Source organism: Pelecanus crispus, chromosome 3 (genome assembly GCF_030463565.1).
Source record: "Pelecanus crispus isolate bPelCri1 chromosome 3, bPelCri1.pri, whole genome shotgun sequence".
NCBI lineage: Eukaryota > Metazoa > Chordata > Aves > Pelecaniformes > Pelecanidae > Pelecanus > Pelecanus crispus.
This window is the reverse complement of record NC_134645.1, coordinates 66,174,266-66,193,401: the sequence shown is the minus strand read 5'-3', so window position 1 is coordinate 66,193,401 and position 19,136 is coordinate 66,174,266. Positions and strand designations below refer to the sequence as shown.

The 19,136-nt window shown below is 42.7% G+C and overlaps 1 protein-coding gene across 1 annotated transcript; it reads left to right on the top strand.

Annotated features, from left to right (window-relative positions):
- Window positions 1-12,304: 12,304 nt before the first annotated feature.
- On the top strand, window positions 12,305-18,873 carry SMIM28 (small integral membrane protein 28). Its single transcript, XM_075708572.1, has 2 exons — window positions 12,305-12,415; window positions 18,475-18,873. Exons 1-2 carry the CDS (start codon window positions 12,305-12,307, stop codon window positions 18,871-18,873), a joined length of 510 nt encoding a protein of 169 aa, XP_075564687.1.
- Window positions 18,874-19,136: the final 263 nt, after the last annotated feature.

The following is a 19,136-nucleotide window of genomic DNA, read 5'->3' as shown; positions in this document are numbered from 1 at the left end:
GTAAATTTGGTTTGGTTTTTTTTGGTTTGGTTTGGTTTTACAAGAGAATCACACCTTTATCTACACTGTATTTACTGGGACATCTGTATCCATAGAGACAATAATCTTGGTTTGCCAGCTCTGAGGAAATATGCCCAAGCTGAATAATTTTTGTTCACTGTGGTTAGCATGACCACTTCTAAGGTATCTCACCATCCTCATTCCCCACCACAGTCAAACAAAATTACTTAAGATGAAAATAATTTAAAATACTTCTCCTGTGTGGCATTCCTCAATTATTTACCATTTCTGAATGCTACATTGTATTCCTGGGAGACTGCTTTGTACTTCAAATAAAGTTCTCTCTTGTGCCAGAGATTATGGGGAGAGGAACAGATCAAAATAAAACTGGATAAGATGATACATTGAAATCTATCCATATAAGTATGCTCAGGAGGTCAGAAACAGATATATCTTCAAGCTCGGGAAACAAGAATGTCAAACATCATGAGAAAGTGAAAAATGGTTTTGTAGTAACTCATGTAAGGAGAGGAAGGTGGCAAGGCTCTTGGTTCGAAACACTTACATGCAAAAGCAATTAATCTTCCATTGAGAAAACACGGGAATTGTCTCCTGGGTAGAATTGCAATGGTTGCACCACAGGAGCAAGCACCCTGATAAAAATGTTCTTTTAAAGTCCCAGCTGCAGGGATGGTCATCAGAGCAGATCTTACATCTCTCTTGCATACATTACCTTTTCTTTTAAAAGGATGCTAAATAATTGAATATCTCAGTGCAGGCTCTTGTGACCGGCCCCAAGCCCAAGAGAATAAAGATTATTAGTTTTCAAAGCCAACCATGGGGGAAGGTGAAGATTTAAATCTAGTTTGCTAATAATTTTTTCTTACAAGTTTTCATTCAAATGTCCTTTAGCATTTCAGGGAACAAGAGCAGTAAGAGGGATGGAACAGAGATGCAGTGTAACAGCCTGCCACGGAATTTTTTAGGCAGAGCTGTACTGAGAGTAGGACAAGAAGGATGACCACCATTAAGTGTCCCCCAGGGGTAGTGGGGGGTATAGGGCAAACTGTGCCATCCTAGAGAACAGCACAGATCTGCAGTGATTGCTGCAGGAAAACAGGATGAGAAAGAAGAGCCCAGGGCAGGGCAGAAGTGCCGAACTACGTCACTTCTGGTGTCTCTTTTAGAGCCTGAGCCATCAAACCAAGCCAGGCTGCCTGGACAAGCATCCTTTTCAAGGAGGCATCATCCTGCACATGGCAAAAAGTGATGTCTGGAGTCAAATACAGTTAGGAAAAAAAAAAACCACAACCAACCTGAAGAGCAACATCAAAACAAAAATGCCTACAACCAGTCAGGTCTAGTGCCGCCCCTACAACCAGGGCCCATTACAACTGCTCGCCTGTGCGGGCCTTCTTGCCCCACAGCAGCCACCTGGTTCCTCCTGCCATCACACACCAAGTCACTTGACTTTGGGAGTGTGAGGCTACACCTGGAAATGGGATGAGAGGATCCCCACCTTGCAGCAGAAATCAAATCGAGTAACTGCCTCAGCTGTTCTGTTCACAGCCGATTGTGTGTGTACATCACTGCCTGAAGCAAAATCTAGTTGCTCTTTAAAAAGAAAATCCACATATAATCATCCCCACTGTACAACTCTGTTCCCATTGAGCAGTCGTGGAGCTTCATACAGGAACAACATTTTGCACAGCAGCATCAATGCAGGCCATGCAGGCTGAACTGGAATGCACCACGGGGCACCCTCTTCCCACTCGTTATCCAGGAGGGAGTCACTGCAGTGGCTATTTTCTCAATACTCTCTCAAATGACAAGAAAGTCTCCTGGATTTAGGGCATGCCAGACTGTGCACATGAAAGAACTCTTTAGAACATCCGTTCAACCTCCCCGAGCCCCAGAGCAGAATCTTCTTTTCATTTTGCTACTGTTTGGCCCTTCTACTTGTACAAGCCCGCACCTCAATGTCAGCTTCCCACACTATGGCGCAACTCCATACACCTCAATATCAGGGCGTCATTCTTGGGCTGCAGCTTAAATTTGCTGACTGAAATCCTAGCCTGTTAATTATAAGGTTATCTGCACTGAAAAACAGTCCTCAGCAGCTCCGCTGTCCAGGTATTTCTAACGTGTCACCTCCAATCACTCACGCATCCCTCAGACAACACATTTCTTTCACGATCTCCTGTTTTCAACACCACACCCAGCTGCCTGGATAAGCCTCTTTTTTTTAAGAAGCCACGCTTAAAGCCTTTGCCTTTGTATCTGTGGTTTCCTCTTGAGGGTATTGCATGGTACCTTACCTTTTTTAATACCAAGGGGCTCTCATTTCCAATCCCATAGCATACTTTCCACTCACACCTCTGTAAGCTCTCGTCTCCCCCAGCCGAGAACACTGTGGCAATGCCTTTACCCCCCTGTCCCAAGCACTCTTATCCTTATGGCCTTGGACTGGTCTATTCTGAAACATTTTTATATCCCTTACATTGGAAAATGTCTGTCTTTCCCGTTTAACTCCTCCGTTTTTTCCCCTCTGCCTTCTGACATTTTAGTTTCCAGTTTAAAGCTCCATAGTTAGAGCTCTTCAGCCTTCCCCTCAAGTTTTTAATTGGTAACTTCAGCACCTACTAGGGTAATGGCTCTTTATTTATCCAACAGACATTACCCAATAACACATATGCACAAAGCCTAGCAACCAGTCAGCATGCAGCACATGCACCGCATCAAGTGTGATGCAGTTGACGCTAACAGCATCATAAGCAAAAGCAACCAATAGGGAGCTTGAGCAGCTCCCAATGAAAACCATGCAGTCATGCTCGGCAAAGTGTTACGGGGCACCTGCTGCACCGAGAGGACACCCAAAGGAGGAGGACACCCGCTTGGGACTCCCTCCTTTCTCTTCCCACCTCACTGGTGGGGAGAAGTTTTCCCTTTTCTCTGCCCCTTCAGGTAGCTTTGCGGTCAATGTATGCCATCAGCTCTGCTAATAAAGCTTGGTGCATTTGAGGCTAGCTGACCTGTCTTTGTGCAACAAGGGTCATATCCTCGAATCTAGGTTTGACCGCAATTTTGCTGACAAGTTGAACCATTAACAGGTGCTCTTGAGCAAATAAAGCTCTCACCATGTCTGCATATTTGGGGCTTTTTTTATGTATAAGATTTTCTTCATATATTTCATTTCTACAGCAAACTTGATTTTACAGGTTTCAGGAGGTTGTGCATCTTCCCCATAAGTTGGAAGCGGAAATCTTTAGATTCACAACAGGAGATTCAGCTTCAGGACGTGAACTCCGAATTGCAACAGTACACAAAACATGTTATTTCAAGCGAAGGGATGTTTCGGTTCACCTAGATTAAAACAGGACAAAATTGCCCAAAGCCTCTCAGCTGATGCTCTGTTAAATAATGCACACTTCAATTCACGGAGTTTCATATGGATTTAGAAGTCCATGGGCAGGAATAATTTTCCCCCTTGTCCTGAAGACCCTTGGCCTTTCCTTGACAACTGAGCACAACACTAAACAAGTGTCTCCCGATTTACAGCCCCAGTTCTCATGTAGACGCAGTCTGTAGCTTCAGGGAAGCCACCTAACCAGGGATGAGCTGGGGTTAAGGGGAGGCGAGAGACCTGCCTGATCCGTGCCAGAGGCCGGGCAGCGAGGGCTGGGTAATCTCCGCTACTTGAGCTTATCCTCAGCATACCCTTTCTCCTTACGGTTTCTCCCATGGCTCTCCAAGAGGCCACCTGAGGACCCGGCAGCGCCTAACCTTTAACCCTCCTTTTACAGAGCCTGAAGGGCCCCCCGCCACCATGTCTGTCGTCCAGTTTGTCACACCGCATGTCCTCACACGTCTACAGGCAACTGCAACCCACTACAAGCTTACATACTGCATCAGTTGGCTTAGTTTATACAGGTAATTTTCAACTCGCTCATTCTTACTGTTATTGCTAAGCAAGTATCAGGACAGGAATGGATTTCAAAAGCTGTATTTTCTCAGGCTTTCAAATGTTTCAAGCATTTTAACAGTGACAAAGACTTACAGATTCATTGTTCATGACAGGAAAGATATCAGGGCTTCTCTAAATCTGTAATTAGAGACATTAACCCATAAGATAGCATGTTAATACCTGCAGTTCTTCCACTCTGGAGCTGCACCTGGCCTTAAAGCAATGAGAAAGGCGTAATAAGTAATTGGCATTTATTTTTTTCCAATCTGGTGAAGAACTGAGCTAGTTTTAGTAGCTAGAAGAGCTGCTACTCCTCCAACAGCGCTCTCTTGGCCACAGTGGCTCTAAGCACAAAAAATACCAGAAAGACTAATTCCTTTGGCATCTACAGTTGATAGATTTTTGCCAGCAAATGACATTAACCAAATCAGGCTATGAAGACACGATCATGCTTTTGTATAAAATTGTGTTAGCAACAAGAACTGACACCAAGACTGCTGTATTTAGATACAGTCTCAAGGGATTTGATACAAGGATTCACAGTATTCCATTAGAAAATTGTATCATTTTGAACAAAGAATCGCTAAATGGATTGAAACTCAATCATTATAGGCAAAGGAAAAATCGCATCATTGACTGCACTTAGTTGGGCTGAGTTGTTTTAGTAGGATCACACAATGGCCAGAATTAGATACAGTTTTGTCGAACACTGTCATTAGCAATCTTGCCAAAGAAGTATAAAGCACTAACTAAATCTCCGCACAATATTGAAGGAAGATGCAATGACCTGAAAACACACAGGGGAAAAAGAATTCCAAATGCACTAAAAGATTATTGTAATGGCAGTGATTTTTTTAAAAAGTGAGATTCAACCTGTGTGAATTACACATCTAACAAAAATACCCCACCACCAACAAAAAAACCCTCCCACCACCAAAAAAAAAAAAAAAAAAGCCCACAACAAAAAGGGCAGGTGCTGAGCAAAAAACAAGAACTTAGTATCCATGAAAGACATTTGGAGCTCATGGACTATGGGAAAACAAAACAAAACAACACAACACCAAAAAAAACCCCACCAAAAAACCCTAATGCAAAACAGGACTATTAACTTTTAATCCACACCCCAAACAAGAATGTTTGGGAGAGAATCCATCAGTGAAGTCTCCCTTTTCTAATCTTTTTTCTGTAATGATGATACTAATAGAGATTATGCATTGCTGCGGGGAGGTTTTTTTGGTTTTGTTTTTTGTTGTTCATTTGGAGATTTTTTTAACCTTTCAAACATGCTGCAAGAGAGGTTGAAACTTGGGCAATCTAAGTTTTCTACGTTTTTCCACTATTATACATTATTTCACCAATTCCCAGCTTACTGAATAAATGCAGCACAAGACTCTGCTGATTGCTTGCGAGGTCCGTATCTAAGGCCTGCCCAGCATTACACAAGGTCAACAATCAGGGTAAGCAACATCGAATACAATGAACAATACCATACTATAAAAATAAATCGTGTTTGGTCAGATGCAGATAAATCTTAAAAGTTTACTTTTAAAAGCTTAGCTGAAGGTTAACCAAACATTCATATTTTCTCCTTATTTCTGTATATTGGCACGCATTATTGCAAGAAACCAGCAAAAGAAAGAAAGTGTGGATACAGAATACAAAAAACCCCATGTTCCATTCTTTACATCTGCTCCACTTCCTGAAGCCTTGTAAAAGGAGAGATACAGCCATCATTGCAGATGCTACAAATATTACAATTTATAATGGGGCCCACAGTTGGTAGTTAAACGCAGGCAAATTTTACAGCTGTGTTAGACCATCTATTGAGTAGAGATCTCCCAGACATAGAAGATTTATTATTATTATTATTACTATTATTATTATTATTATTATTATTATTTAAGGCAAGAAAGCAATAGTTCAGCCTTATTTTTAATGGTTTAATTTAAATTAGGTTGCACTGATGGTATTAGGATGGTGTAAAGCTTTATTAAAAAAATGGAAAAGAGGAGACATTTTATATTGCTACCAAATTAGTATTTTCTATAGGAAATCTCAATGAGTGATTTTTCAGGTATATTTAAGGAATTACTATTTTTTACTTAAGGGGACTTCATTTATTTGGATATAGCACAAGAAGGAAGCTTTTCCACAGTACGGGATGAGCTCTCCTGCTTCTAGCAACACCTGCCTCTTCTTGTTCACAGGCATACACACGCAGACACCCCCTCACAGCTGCCCTCCTCGTCTCCTCTCTGCCCGTCTTCAGGCTACCTGCTGCCACGAAGCTTTTGCCCCCTTCTTGGATATGCCAGCAGCATCGGATATTTGCCCCTGGTTAGCACCTTTCCATTTCCTCGCTCCCTTTGCCTGAAGCATTTCTAATCCTTTTTTTTTTTTTTTTTTCTTTTTGGAATATGCTCCTTATAAAGTCACAAACCACCTAATCTCTCACTAAGCTTATGGCAACGCTTCTAAAACCACATGCAGCCAAAGGCATACGTGGTCAGCTGGGCTCTTCAGAAACGCTTTGCTTCACTCGGTGCGTAAATGCATGTGCAATTCAAGCCTTTAGTAACATTATCTCAGAAAAGATACCTGCAAACTGCTCATAATCGCATTTTGGGAAAGAGGAGGGAGAGAGGGCCACTTACACTCCCAGGAAACTCAGGTTAAATTAAACAGATGCAGAAGCCAAGAGATTACAACTCTGAGAAAGATCAAAAGAGGCCATCCACCTTCCTTCCTGATGTCTAGCTAACCTTCACTTCCTCTTGGTTGTTACTGGCACAGGATGACCTATAGGTCATGCCCACTTTCCAGTTCAAGTTCAGGGTTCCCAGGCGGAACAGTGGTAATCCTGAATCACTCAAAAGTAAATTGAACTAAGCAACACATTTAGGAAAGTTATGGTAAAATGCTGGAAGTAGTATTACATAAATTGAATGGCTCTTTTCTATTCCTATACTTTGTGCATAGATAATTATTTTTTTAAATTCAGATTTTTTTATTGGCTAGGTGATGCACTACGAAGTTCAGCTTTAATTTTTGATAAAAATAACGGCCTTGAGTCAGCACAAGTTGCAAAGACAATCTTTTCTGTACATTGGAAAAGCAGAGGATGCTTATTTGCGGGTGACAGCCTGAAAGGAAGAATCCCTAACAGAGAAGCAGAATCAGTCAAGGATGTTTTTTCTTCAAGACCTAAGGCAAAACACCCGATAAGCCATGCCACGGGGCTCCAGGGCAGGAAGCCACACCGTCACCAGGAGGCTACAGCGCTGGGATGGATTAGCCTGCGTAAATGTTCAAGCAACTGGAGTTCAGATACCGGGGCAACTGAACTGCTGTGGCTGTCTTTACAGTGTATTCCTTACGCCAGGTAAATGCTTTCTGAGTTAGGCTTTACTAAAACAAACAAACAAAAAATCCCCTCATTTGATTTCAATTGCATTGAATAGGAGTAATATAATGTAGTGGGAAACTGGCCCACAGCCCACTTAGCTATGACAGGTAAGATGATACAGAGAGCTTAACATCGGCCACTTTGCGCAGTCAGTGGCCAAATTTCCACTGACTGTGATAGCAGGGTCAGAGCCCAGGGTGGCAGCACAACTTCCACCAACATTAGCACCAAGAGGAGAGGTGTCTGACAACATCAGGAAGACAGAATAAATAAAACAGGCTTATGAGTCTGAAAATTGAAAACATACCCAAACATTTAATTCCCACATACCGCAAAAAAAGCTCACAACCCAACCTCCCTGTCCCCAAAACATGAACTAGCACTGAAATCAATTACCAAACACTTTCACCACACACACGCACACACACAGAGTTTAGGACAGTGAGGAAAAAGGTGTCACGCTTCTCCAGGTTAGCTTCCCCTAAAAAAGTTCGTGTTTTCCAGCCTTTGCCCTCCCTGTGGTCTCCTGGAGAGAGGAATGTTCTCCAGAGGCACGCTGGCAGAGGTCACTGCACAAAGGGACATGAAGGGTTTTGCTGGCCAGCGCTGTGGAGCTGGCTGCGCGAGAGGACCCCACGAGACGGCGTCGGGCACCTCAGCCCCTGCAGCACCCCTCGGGCGAAGCTGCTGATCCCACTGAGCACCTAATCCTCTCTAGCAGGCGCTGGCTCCTGTCCAAAAGGTAACAGCTCACTTTTGGACAGGGCTCTTACACAGCAGGTTGCTTTGTGTCCTAGTGCCCTAAAAGGTTTGCAAAGTATTTACAAAATGGCTGAGCAGTTACAGAAGGCAACCTGGGCTGAAGAAAAAAAAAAAAAAAAAAAACAACCAAACCCCAAAAAACCGCCACCACCAAGAAACCTAACCGCAAAACGCCCCACAAACAAACAAACAAGAAAGGATTTCTGTAGTTTGGCTAAATAGGAACAAAATACCATACAGTGCATACTGGCAGACTTAAATAAGAGAAAACAAGACTTCAGGGTAAGGATGACCAACTGCAAGAGAAGGGGGTTAAACCTGGCTTGACAGAAATTACAAAAAAATAAATAATAAGAATCCCAAAGCTCTAGACAGTATTGTCAGATGGATGCTGGTCAGTCACCAGCACTCCACTGTGGCCCCGGAGTTCTTCAAGCATCGTTGTACTCAAAAAAACTTTAAGGGGTATTCTGCAGGAGGCGATCCTGCTCTGGCAGCGTCCTGAGGTCTGTCCCTGGCACTCCAAAGCTTTTGCTTTCAGCTACTCATCTGCAGCACGGATCAATAGCTGAGCAGTACCTCCTCCTGCTCCCGTGGCCACTGCTGTTCCTGTGCCAAGGTGCGTAGGTAGCATCAGCATGCACACATTTTGTAACTGGGTCTCCTTGTCTCCATTTCTACCGGCCGTGAGTACGCACAGTTTGTCCACAAACGCTGCTCTGCAGAATACTGGTTTCCAGCGGGGCTGTGCCAACTGGTGTCTGCCCTTTGAAGTGGCAGTGGGTTTAGTTTGATGGGGGAAGGAGACTGCTCTTCAGAAGGTGCTTTCTTTTTTGAAAAACAAACATATTGACGTCTAGCAAAAAAGCAAAGCCAAAATCTCAATATCATGAAAAATTTACCAAAACAGAGCAAATCACTATGAATTGCTTAATTAGCCAAGTGAAAAGGAATGGACAGGAGCCAACACCACTCCTGCCTGAAGGACACAGAAGCACCTATCAGCTGGTCATAGGAAAGAGACCGGATCTCCCTCCACTTCATCTGATAAATCTACACCTGACAACACCGTACCATTTACAGTGGTAACACCTCACCCACTGATTACATAGTTCCGCATTGTTCACACGCAGGAGCGCAGTCATTCCAGCAGGGAAGGTTCACCACCACCCTTGGAAAGCAGCAAAAGAAACTGAGGGAAAATGTAGCAAGAAATTTAAAAGGCATCTAGGGCAGTGTGGATGGTCTTTTCCCCACTAATATTAGTGGCCTAGAATTACACTGCTAGCCTCAAACATCTCAGAAAATCAGAAAGATGAATTATTTACAACAGACAGTTTGAGCTTCGTACTGAGGACAGTGGAGGTGCCCGTTTTCTGCAGTGCCTTCCTCAGAAAGTCTGTCCCTGCTCCCCTGCTGGAATATCGGAAGTGATACTAGCAAGGCTACTGCATAATTTAAAACATCATGTTGTCATTGTTTCACAAACCTTTACCAACTTTCAATCAATTTGGTGGTACCATTCCATGCCAGCTATTTTCTCCACATTATTTGAGAGGGCAACTGTTAAATTAAACTATTTCAAAGAACAAAGCTGATGGGGGGAGAGGGGGGAAGTTTTGTCTATGTCAAGGTCTGAAGACCTCCAAAGGTCTACCTCCCCCATACTTCAATGCGGCAAGCCTGACATCTAGCCATGAGGCTTGGATTCAAGGACGTTCCTCCACCCAACTTCCAAACTACAGCATGCCCAAGCTAGGATGGTATTCATGAACTCCTTGTGAGAAGGAAAAATAAGTGCCGTGTGTGCTCCACAGAGCAGCTAGAAGTCTGTCACAGATTTGTCATCACAAATACAGTCTTGAGGGGTACTGTTCCAGTTCTGCACAAGAGCAGATCTCTGCAAAGACAGCTTGTCAAATGTGCGTCTGACCACTGGCAGCAGAAAGATGGTATTGATCTCCACTGCTCTCAGCAATCTTCCTGCTGGGTCCACTAATTATAAAGCCAGAGCAACAGTTGTTATTTTATATTCTAACTACCTGCATGACAAAGGCCACCACATTTCCCTAAATTCCCATTTGGCCTCAGCTCTACAAAATTAAATCATTCTTAAACATTTGCCAGAGGTCAAGAATTCAAAGCAGCACTTGGTAAATCAGGTCAGCAAGTCTTAAAAGCGCACACCTTATTTTGGCTAAAATTCATCTAACTGTAACCCAAGGATGCTGAACAGGGTGTTTATACTGTAAGTAGACATAATTTTTTACTTCTCCTCATTATTCATGACACAGTCCCAAAGCAAATTTACAGCAAGCTTTTAAAAATAGCATTAATCATCTTAGGGGCTGTACTAAGACCCTAATTAAGATAGTATATGAATGTTTCCTGCTTGCACGCGAGTTGACAGAGTCACAAGACTCCTTAAGGAATTTATTTGCTTAACACCAGTTTGGAAAAGATGGTTGTCATTCCTGCTTCCAAACAAAGTGTCAAGACATCAAGTCAGAGGTCTTGGTGTAACATTTAGGACCCGGCTTCTCAGGGAATGTTGTAATTCACAGCGTAACTCCCCTGGACTCTGGTTGCAGCACCTCTGAAAGTGCTTTCCAAGATGACAAGCCCAGGAAAGTAAGAGTCTTCTCATAAGCGTGCAAAGGCTTTGCTGCGGTGACCTTTCTAACTTCACACAGCATCTCCTCAGCAGAAGCAAGAGCGGGGTCCGTTTTCCAATGAGCAACGTGGCTGCTTCAGCACCAAGACATTCAGCACCTTCATTCGATATTACTGCTCCCCATCCACTGCTCAGCTGGCAACTTCAGTAACAAAACGGGATGGATTTATCAGCCAATCTCCTCTTTTCCCCACAGCCCAGGTTGACCTGCAGGGTAAATCCCTCGCGCTTGCTGCAGTTGCAGGGATCACAGACAGCCTTGGAACAGGCTATTCCAGAGTCCTCTCATTAGAAACATCAAGTGCTAGCACATCTGACTGACGTTGCTGGAGCTGAAAATTAGGTCTACAGTTTTCTGGGAGCTGTAAACTCAAAAGAAGAGTTGACGAAAGGAAGTCCAAGCAAGAAAGAAGAGGTCTCAATTCTGACCCCAATTTTGTACATCAGTCCCAGACACAACTTTTGCTTGAACAGGTTAGCCTTGAGAAACCATGCAAAATACACCACAGTTGAATGAGTTATTACCACCAGCCTCTCCCTCCACTCACAGCAAGGCAGAAAAAGACACCTCCAACTTTTCAGTAAGAGTTAAACCTTGATCCAGCTTTCAACTTGGATTAAATATTAGTCCCTTCAGAGGTTAACATACATCACTGACATATTTTTTTTCTGAATAAACAGCACAAAGGCTTCTCACTCCAAACAACTGCCATTTAACAACACGTATCCTAGAAAGCTGTAAATGAGTCCTGATTTAACTGAACTGACAACTCATTATTACTGAAAGCAATTGTACACTCTCAGTGACCAAAGCTTTCCTGGCAGAGCTCTCTCTCTGGATTTATCATTAACATCTACATCCTAACACTGCTAAATAATTCAGCACAGCATTTAGCCTTGTGTCCTTGCCTCCCTACCCAGAAACCGCCCTCACTATTTACTGCATGTTTCAGCAACAGAGAGGAAAAACCTGCCTGGATGGTGGTCACGCTGCGTAACTGAGGGGGAACCTTTGCTCTCGACATAGAAGCATGGGTTTTATTTATTTTAGTTTGTTGGAAAAAGTGTTTATTAGATACCTAATATAGAGCGTTATTTATCCACATGGAGTCATGACCATGTGGGCTCAGATTCACATGCAAATTCCCTTTTTAATAATCCTAATGCAGGGAGCGCTCCAATCAGAGCACTATCAGCCCCGGCTCCCTGATACCTGATGCCAGCTTTGCTGGTAATGTAGGCCACCGAAGCAAATCCAGAGAGATTGAGTTGGAAGTGGAGAGAGGCGCTGAGATCTATTTGCTTGGCTTCCTGACGAGGCGGGGGGGTGGGGGGTGTCTAACTTCTTTTTTTCTTTTCCACTACAGACAGGATATCATTTAAGAGGGATCATTAGCTGAGAGCAGCCCAGCTGGGTCAAGGCTGGGAGGCGGGGACACACTTGAGAGCAGTGAAGCAAGGTGGAGGCACGAAGACACAAGACCAGGTTAATGAAAGCATGAGGTGGCTCTTAGGCAGCAGCTGGAGAAAATTTGGACACGCTGACAGGGGAAACTACGACTGGCTAAACACCGAACGGGGTGGGCCACTTCTGGAAACAGAGCTTCAGGTCTGTACCTCCCTGCTCGTCTCTGTGGCATGTCCTTTGACTTTGCATGTGTGTGCACGTCTGTGTAATGCCTCGGTGTACAGCACAGAGTAAATACCTGGGTATTGAGATGTATCAAAGCAGTAATGCTCAGTGACATAGTCAGAGCATTTATTTGTTGCCATTAAGTTGTTTTAAACACATTTGTGGGGAAAGAAAAGCATTAGATGGAAAAAATCTTGCTAGAGCGGCACGTAAAGAAGTTTAATTATTTCTTTTAAGCGTAATGCATTGTGCTATTCCTTGATTTCCTGTCTTTTAAATACATGTTTACGCTTCCCATGAAGCCTTTCTGCAGATCTTAAGAGTCAGTAGCAGTCAGCAATGAACTCTTGTTCCCTAAGCTCTGCGCTGATTACTTTTGTGAGAGAGAATCACATGCAGGCAAGTGGGGGGAGGGAAGTAGCCCTCAGAGATCAAAAGACAGCTTGCCTTTCTGCCTTTGTCTGGCATACAGCGAAAGGGTTTCTCTGATCATAAATAATAATTTAAGGTGCACATATATCCCCAGTAAATGTCTGAGTCAAGTAGCATTAACAAATGAACTGGCCACACTGCTTAGCTGAGATATCAAGTGTACAGTAGTAAAATAAAAGGGGGTAGGAATGGGGGGTCAAAACAGGAGAATAAGTAGTTTTTAAATGCCTCTACAATTTTAACAAAATCTACCTTATCTGTAACATTGCCTGAGTGTTCACACCTTGAGACTGGTTTTGCCTGACAGAAACAAACAGCATCACTGGAGTCCCATTCTAACAAGTATTTGAAAAACCAGTGTAAATCTAGGCTTGTTTTAAAATTATGTGTCATTATTGATGTATAGAAAAACACATCAAAATGTGTTTCTGTTTGCTGGAGTTGTATCATTATTGCTTGTAAAAAGCAAAACCCATCAGCTTTAAGAAGCAGGATGGAGCTTGGAAAAGCACCTATGCATGGACCACAGCCTAATGACTTTAAAACAGACTTTGATCCAAATCCGTCTAAAACATTTCAGAAGTATCGGTTTCCTGATTCAACTTCAAAGATATTAGTATAAATGTGGGCTATATTAATAAAAATACTTTAGTAATGTTCTCAGTACCCTAGCAAATCATTAACAACATAATAAATCCTAGCAGCAAACAATCACTTCAATGGAAATTTCAGTAAGCAAAATAAACTTTCATTTTTCTATCCTTACACGAAAGCTTTCTTTAAACTCATGTTTGGCCTTATTAGGTCATTCCCTTCAAAGCCAGGTTCTAGGCTGCTTATGCAGAGTTCAATTCTAAACCCATTCCATTACTCATCATGGAAAAGCCGCACAACTGGGCTGCACTCTGCATTTCATTCCTTTACCAACAGGCAAGAGTAAAAGCTCATCGAAACTGATATGGGTCACGTAATCTGTAATCTGGCAACTGTACATGCTCGGCATGTTAAAAAAAACATAGGCAGACAGATAACTAGTGAAAGGCTTTGCTACTTCTAGCCTGCGCTCAGTGTTTTGGAAAACTGACCCTCTGCTTCAGTCCCTACAAAGGTATAAATGAAAGGAAGAAGACAAACATGAGCCTGCAATGGCCAAACCATCCTACTAAAAATCAGTTCTGGGAAAACAGAGGACTTTCTAGAAACATAATCCCTTTTACACCCATGCCCTTTTCTGCCTTTCTCTTTATAAAGGATATTTTCTGTGTATTGATGTGCCGGTAGCTTATTTCATGCTGGAAGTCGGAGCCTTACTTTTGTCAATTACAAACCCAACAATAGCTGCTTGTGATGACCCAGGCAGAGCGTGCTGACCTCCAGTGAAGCAGCAGCATCAAAACCAAACTAGTCAAGAAAACACTACCAAATAATTCCCTCAGTCACTTCAGACGCTTGGTTTGAAAACTTCCAGATGCTAAACAGCAGAGGATTTTACTTTATATATGTTCAGCAGTTGGTTTATTTACTTACACTTCCATTTCAATTACTGAAGATTCTGTTTCATTTCTAAATCATTTTGTTTTCCAGTTCTGGCAGTTATTTCTGATACCTACACACATTGGTTCCTTTTCTAGTTTTAGAGCTTCAGTTTTATAAGTTAGTTTTAGTTCAGAGCAAATATTAATTTTTGTCTAAGTGACCTTTGTTTCATTTTATTAAAATTATTTCTAATATAATCTTTTTTTTAATGACTATAAGATTTTCCAAGTCTTTATGTCAAGATCTTTGCAACTTTCTTCAGTAGCCCCTTAGCCACTCGTCCTAGAAATAGGCACAAAACCACAACAGGAAAACAGACGAATACTGCTCAATTGTCTCCCAATGCATTTGATACATATCTGGATATACCTACAAGAAGTTAATCAGCTTTTTGAACTACATCTCAATGTAAAATCAGTCCATGTAAAGTGTTTGGCAGGCAGCAGTATCAAAATGGACATGTAACTCCCTGTGATTTATGCTTCAGGTTCTGGGCACCTGTAAGGCAATATTAACTTGTTACAAACAATTGGAACTCAAGTAATACACTAAGTAGCCTGCAGTTTATTTCAGCCAAATGGGAAAGCTAAGGCTTAATGTTAGCTGTGTTTAAAAAGCTATGGACGCTTTGAAACACAGACTGAGGAAAACTGGTCCTTAATGTCACCTGTTAGCATACAGAAAAAACATATTACCCAATCCTTAATCCTACCTGCTTCACTCGCTATTATTTTGCGGATCGCAGTGAGACACACTGTTCTTTCACAACTGCATGGGGCATGGTATTCGCTTCATTACCAGCCATTCCATGTGCTACTCTCCCCACCTTTCTCAGCATACAGCCCAGGGTCTTATTTACTGCATCTTCTTCAAACAACAAATTTCTTATGTCTTCTTTTATACACATTAGTGAACAGAGAGTCACCAGGCACCTCTGTAATTATCTTGAATAGAAGAATAGAGTAGAATAGTTCAGTTGGAAGGGGCCTACAACGATTATCTAGTCCAACTGCCTGACCACTTCAGGTAGTACAAGAGGATATGAACTGTTTCATAATTACGTATGTCATTTTTGTCCAGATCCCTGAGTGTAGTAAAGTACTTGCAGGCTCAGGGCACAGCTCTTTCACCTTCAGAGACAGCAACGCAGATGCAGAATTTCTGCAGCCCAGACCCAGGGGTCTCAACCCAGGCACTCAAAGTGAGGTATAACTAATGAATAACCCACAGCAAACATCTCAGCTCAACTGTATTTCCCCCCCAAGCATTCAGTAACAGAGACAGGAATACAGCTCCCCAGAAGAACATTCACTATCCCTAAGGAGCAGATAGTCCTCTCTCTTCCCCTAGTCTCCTGACTCAGTCACTACATACTCTACAAATTCTGCAACACATTACCCTGAGGTACTGCAGTTTTCTTCCCTAAGCAATCTGTCATAACCCTAGAGCAGGCACTTTGTATACAACAACATAACTAAAAATGATGGGTGGTGTGGATCAAACTAAGGACTCACAGATTTCCAAAACACTGGCATTTATTCAGTCTTGAGGGCTTGAACTTGCAACTTTGGAAGCAACGCTATAGGTTATTCTTGGAGGGCCTTTAAAAAAAAGGAATTTTTCAGCCCAGTAACCATGCTGACACCTGCATGAATCTAGGTTGTCCTTTTATACCTATTTCACAGTCTGTGGCCACCTGAGTTAGCTCATACTACAAATGTAGTTTCTTTTCTTCCATTTTCTTACCATTAGATGCAAATTGGACCCTTCAACAATAATGCATTTTACATATTTTTGTTGACATATTTCTTTGCAAGACCCAAGAGTTCCAGTTGAGGCTTTGGAGCAAAGTATTCCCCCGAGGCCCAAGACCATTTGTTAATTCCTTCCGTCAAGCTTAACCTTTCCTTCCCCTCCCTCCCAGTTTGTCACCAGCCCTTCTCTTTTTCTTCTGCAAAGAGAATGGGACTGGTGCAGTGAGAGAGGGGCCCCAACATTTGCTCCTCAGACTTCTCTGCTCAGTCCTATCCAATCCTACTGCCCTCATTCTCAGTTCCCTTTTGGCTTTCCTCCCCACAGCTTTGCATCTCGTGCATCCTCCTCACAAGCTGAGGCTGTCCATCCATGCTGGTGCACAATTCTGATCCATACCCTCCTCCACTCTGCCCTTCCCTAATGAGTCCACAGCTCTTCACTTCAAATCCCCATCCAACCCACCAGTCCTTCCTCTGTCTCCTCACCACCCTGTGGATTCTCAGAAATCCAGTCTTTATATGAGGCCATGTCTTATAACAAGACATGTCAGGCAACCGTAACACTAGCCCGTGCTTCCACCAGCACACGAAGGATACGGCATCCTTGGCCACCATTTAAAACATTAACTTCCTTTCAGTGAGATTCATAGGGAAGTTGCACTGAGTGTAAAGATAAGAGAATCAGGGCTTTATATACCCTTGACTAGTACCATGTATGAAACACCGGCAATCTTACCTTCTGTCCTCACAAGCAACCACAGTAGTGCACAACTCTCAGATCCGCTTCAACCTGACTGAAAGCCCGCTCCCTACAAATTAAACCCAAAATCACTCCTGGATCTCAAAAATGTGCTCTTCACTGATCATGAATAATGCTGTCCAATATAAGTTCAGCTGTTCTAAATATTTATTAGAAAAGTATTGGTAACACAACAGTGTCAGTGAGTCTCAATATACATAGTGCACAAACGTAATACTGAATGCTTTTTCTCATTTTCCTGTGAAGTGTTTTATGCACGTCATAAGACACAATAATAAAGCATTAACAAACATTTTTAAGAAAATCCCCTCATTTTTTAAAGATGATTTAATGCCTGCATTAGAATAATAGCTGAACAGTTTCTTCCAATTCTGCTGTTTCCTGTAGCTCATTTAATGGTCAGGTAAGACAACAGCTTATACTGCCAGAAACTCTTTAATAAGAAATGATCAGTAAATGTGAGATCATTCTTTAGCATGCTGTTTTGTGGTAAAAGACAGCTGCAGGGAAAAAAAAAATCTTAATAGCTAATCCACAATAGTTTGAATGTATTTTGAAATTATTTTAATGGCTTTGGCCTCAGACCCACATTACCTCGGGAAAAAAAAGCAAAATTCTCCCCTACGGTATTTGTTAGAAGTCAAAACCTATTTACTTTCTTTTTCTTAGGCATGACCACATACTAGGAATTTCATAATATGACAAAGAATTGGAGAAGTAACAAATGCCTGGTAGATAATCAGTTGACCGTAGGTTACAGTGTGATTTTGTAGCTAAAAGAATGACCATGGTTTTTTGAAGAATAAGCAGAGAAAGTTTTCGTAGACTAAGGAGGGAGCACTGGAGGAGGAGAAAGAGCACAAGAGTGAGCCCCAGTCCAGGGTGTCCTGACACACCATGCTTTATTTGGGGCTGGCCTGTAAGGTTAGAACAGCCCCAAGAACAGGTATTGTAGGCAGTGGGTTCTGATGAAAGGGATAGTTGTAGTATTTGTTCTTTAAAGTAAACAGTAGAGTTTTTCAAATAGAAAGAAACGACACTAGATGGTGGATCACTAGCCCTACTCCTCTGCAATTCAGTGTTCTCCCAGATTTTAAAAGCTTATCCAATCTCTTGCAGAGGACTGGTCCCAGCATAATCCAAGAGTAATAAAATCTCATACCAAAATACATACAGTTCCAGGTTGTTGTTTTTTTCCGTCCATGGAGACAGAGTTTCCTAGAAACCCACCACTCTTTGCAACTTCGCCATTTCTTTTGTCTCTAGTTGACAAAGTATTTTGTTTCAATGGACCAGCAAATAGAGTGTGACAATTCACAAGCCTGGAAAACATATTGCTTGAGTGCCACTAATGCAGACAGAAAGTAACTTGGAAAAGCAATGGCTAGGTGATAGCAGGGGGAGGTGGAGAATCATAGAATCATAGAATGTTTGGGGTTGGAAGGGACCTTGAGAGATCATCGAGCCCAACCCCCCTGCAGTGAGTGTGTACTTTCTCTCCAATTAAGAGGTCTCCAGGAATCCAACACACTACCTATTTGCTTTAATTACAGAGCAGACAACAGAGAAGTTCAACCAAAGACGACATAGAACCATTTCTGTGCATCATACTGCCTGCCACCATGATGCTCTTCCTGGCATTCCTGCTGCTCTTCCTGTACCGCCGTTGCCAGCGCCCCACTCCACAGGGGCAGATCTTCAGCATTGACCTCCCCGAGGCCCTGCCCGAGCACGATGTGTCCAATTTCCTTTCTGTGCTGCCCTGGAACAGTGAACAGAGTTTCCACTACTCCACTCTGCTCCCCGATGCCACGTTCCTCACTGTGTGTTTGCCTCCATCCTATGAGGAGGCCACCATGAAGACTTCCATGGACGAGGCTCACATTGAGCTCTCTCCAGATCCAGTGCCTCCTTACGAAGAGAGCACGCTGCAGTCCAGCAGCACCAAATAAACTTCCTACGGAAGCACCTTAGCTGAAGCATGCAGCCCCTCAAGGCACAAACATGGAACTGCTATGGCCTTTAAAATTAGCAAAAAAGATTCCAGGAATCAAGAAGAAAGAAACTGGGAGTAACAGAGAATGAGTCTCTTCACCTCATCCTAGGATTCTCCACCTTCCATTTGTGGCAAGCATACACACACAGCGTAGCACCAAATCGCTCCCAGACTGGTAACACGGGTATTCCAGTTAACAAAGCGTGACATGCAAGGGTT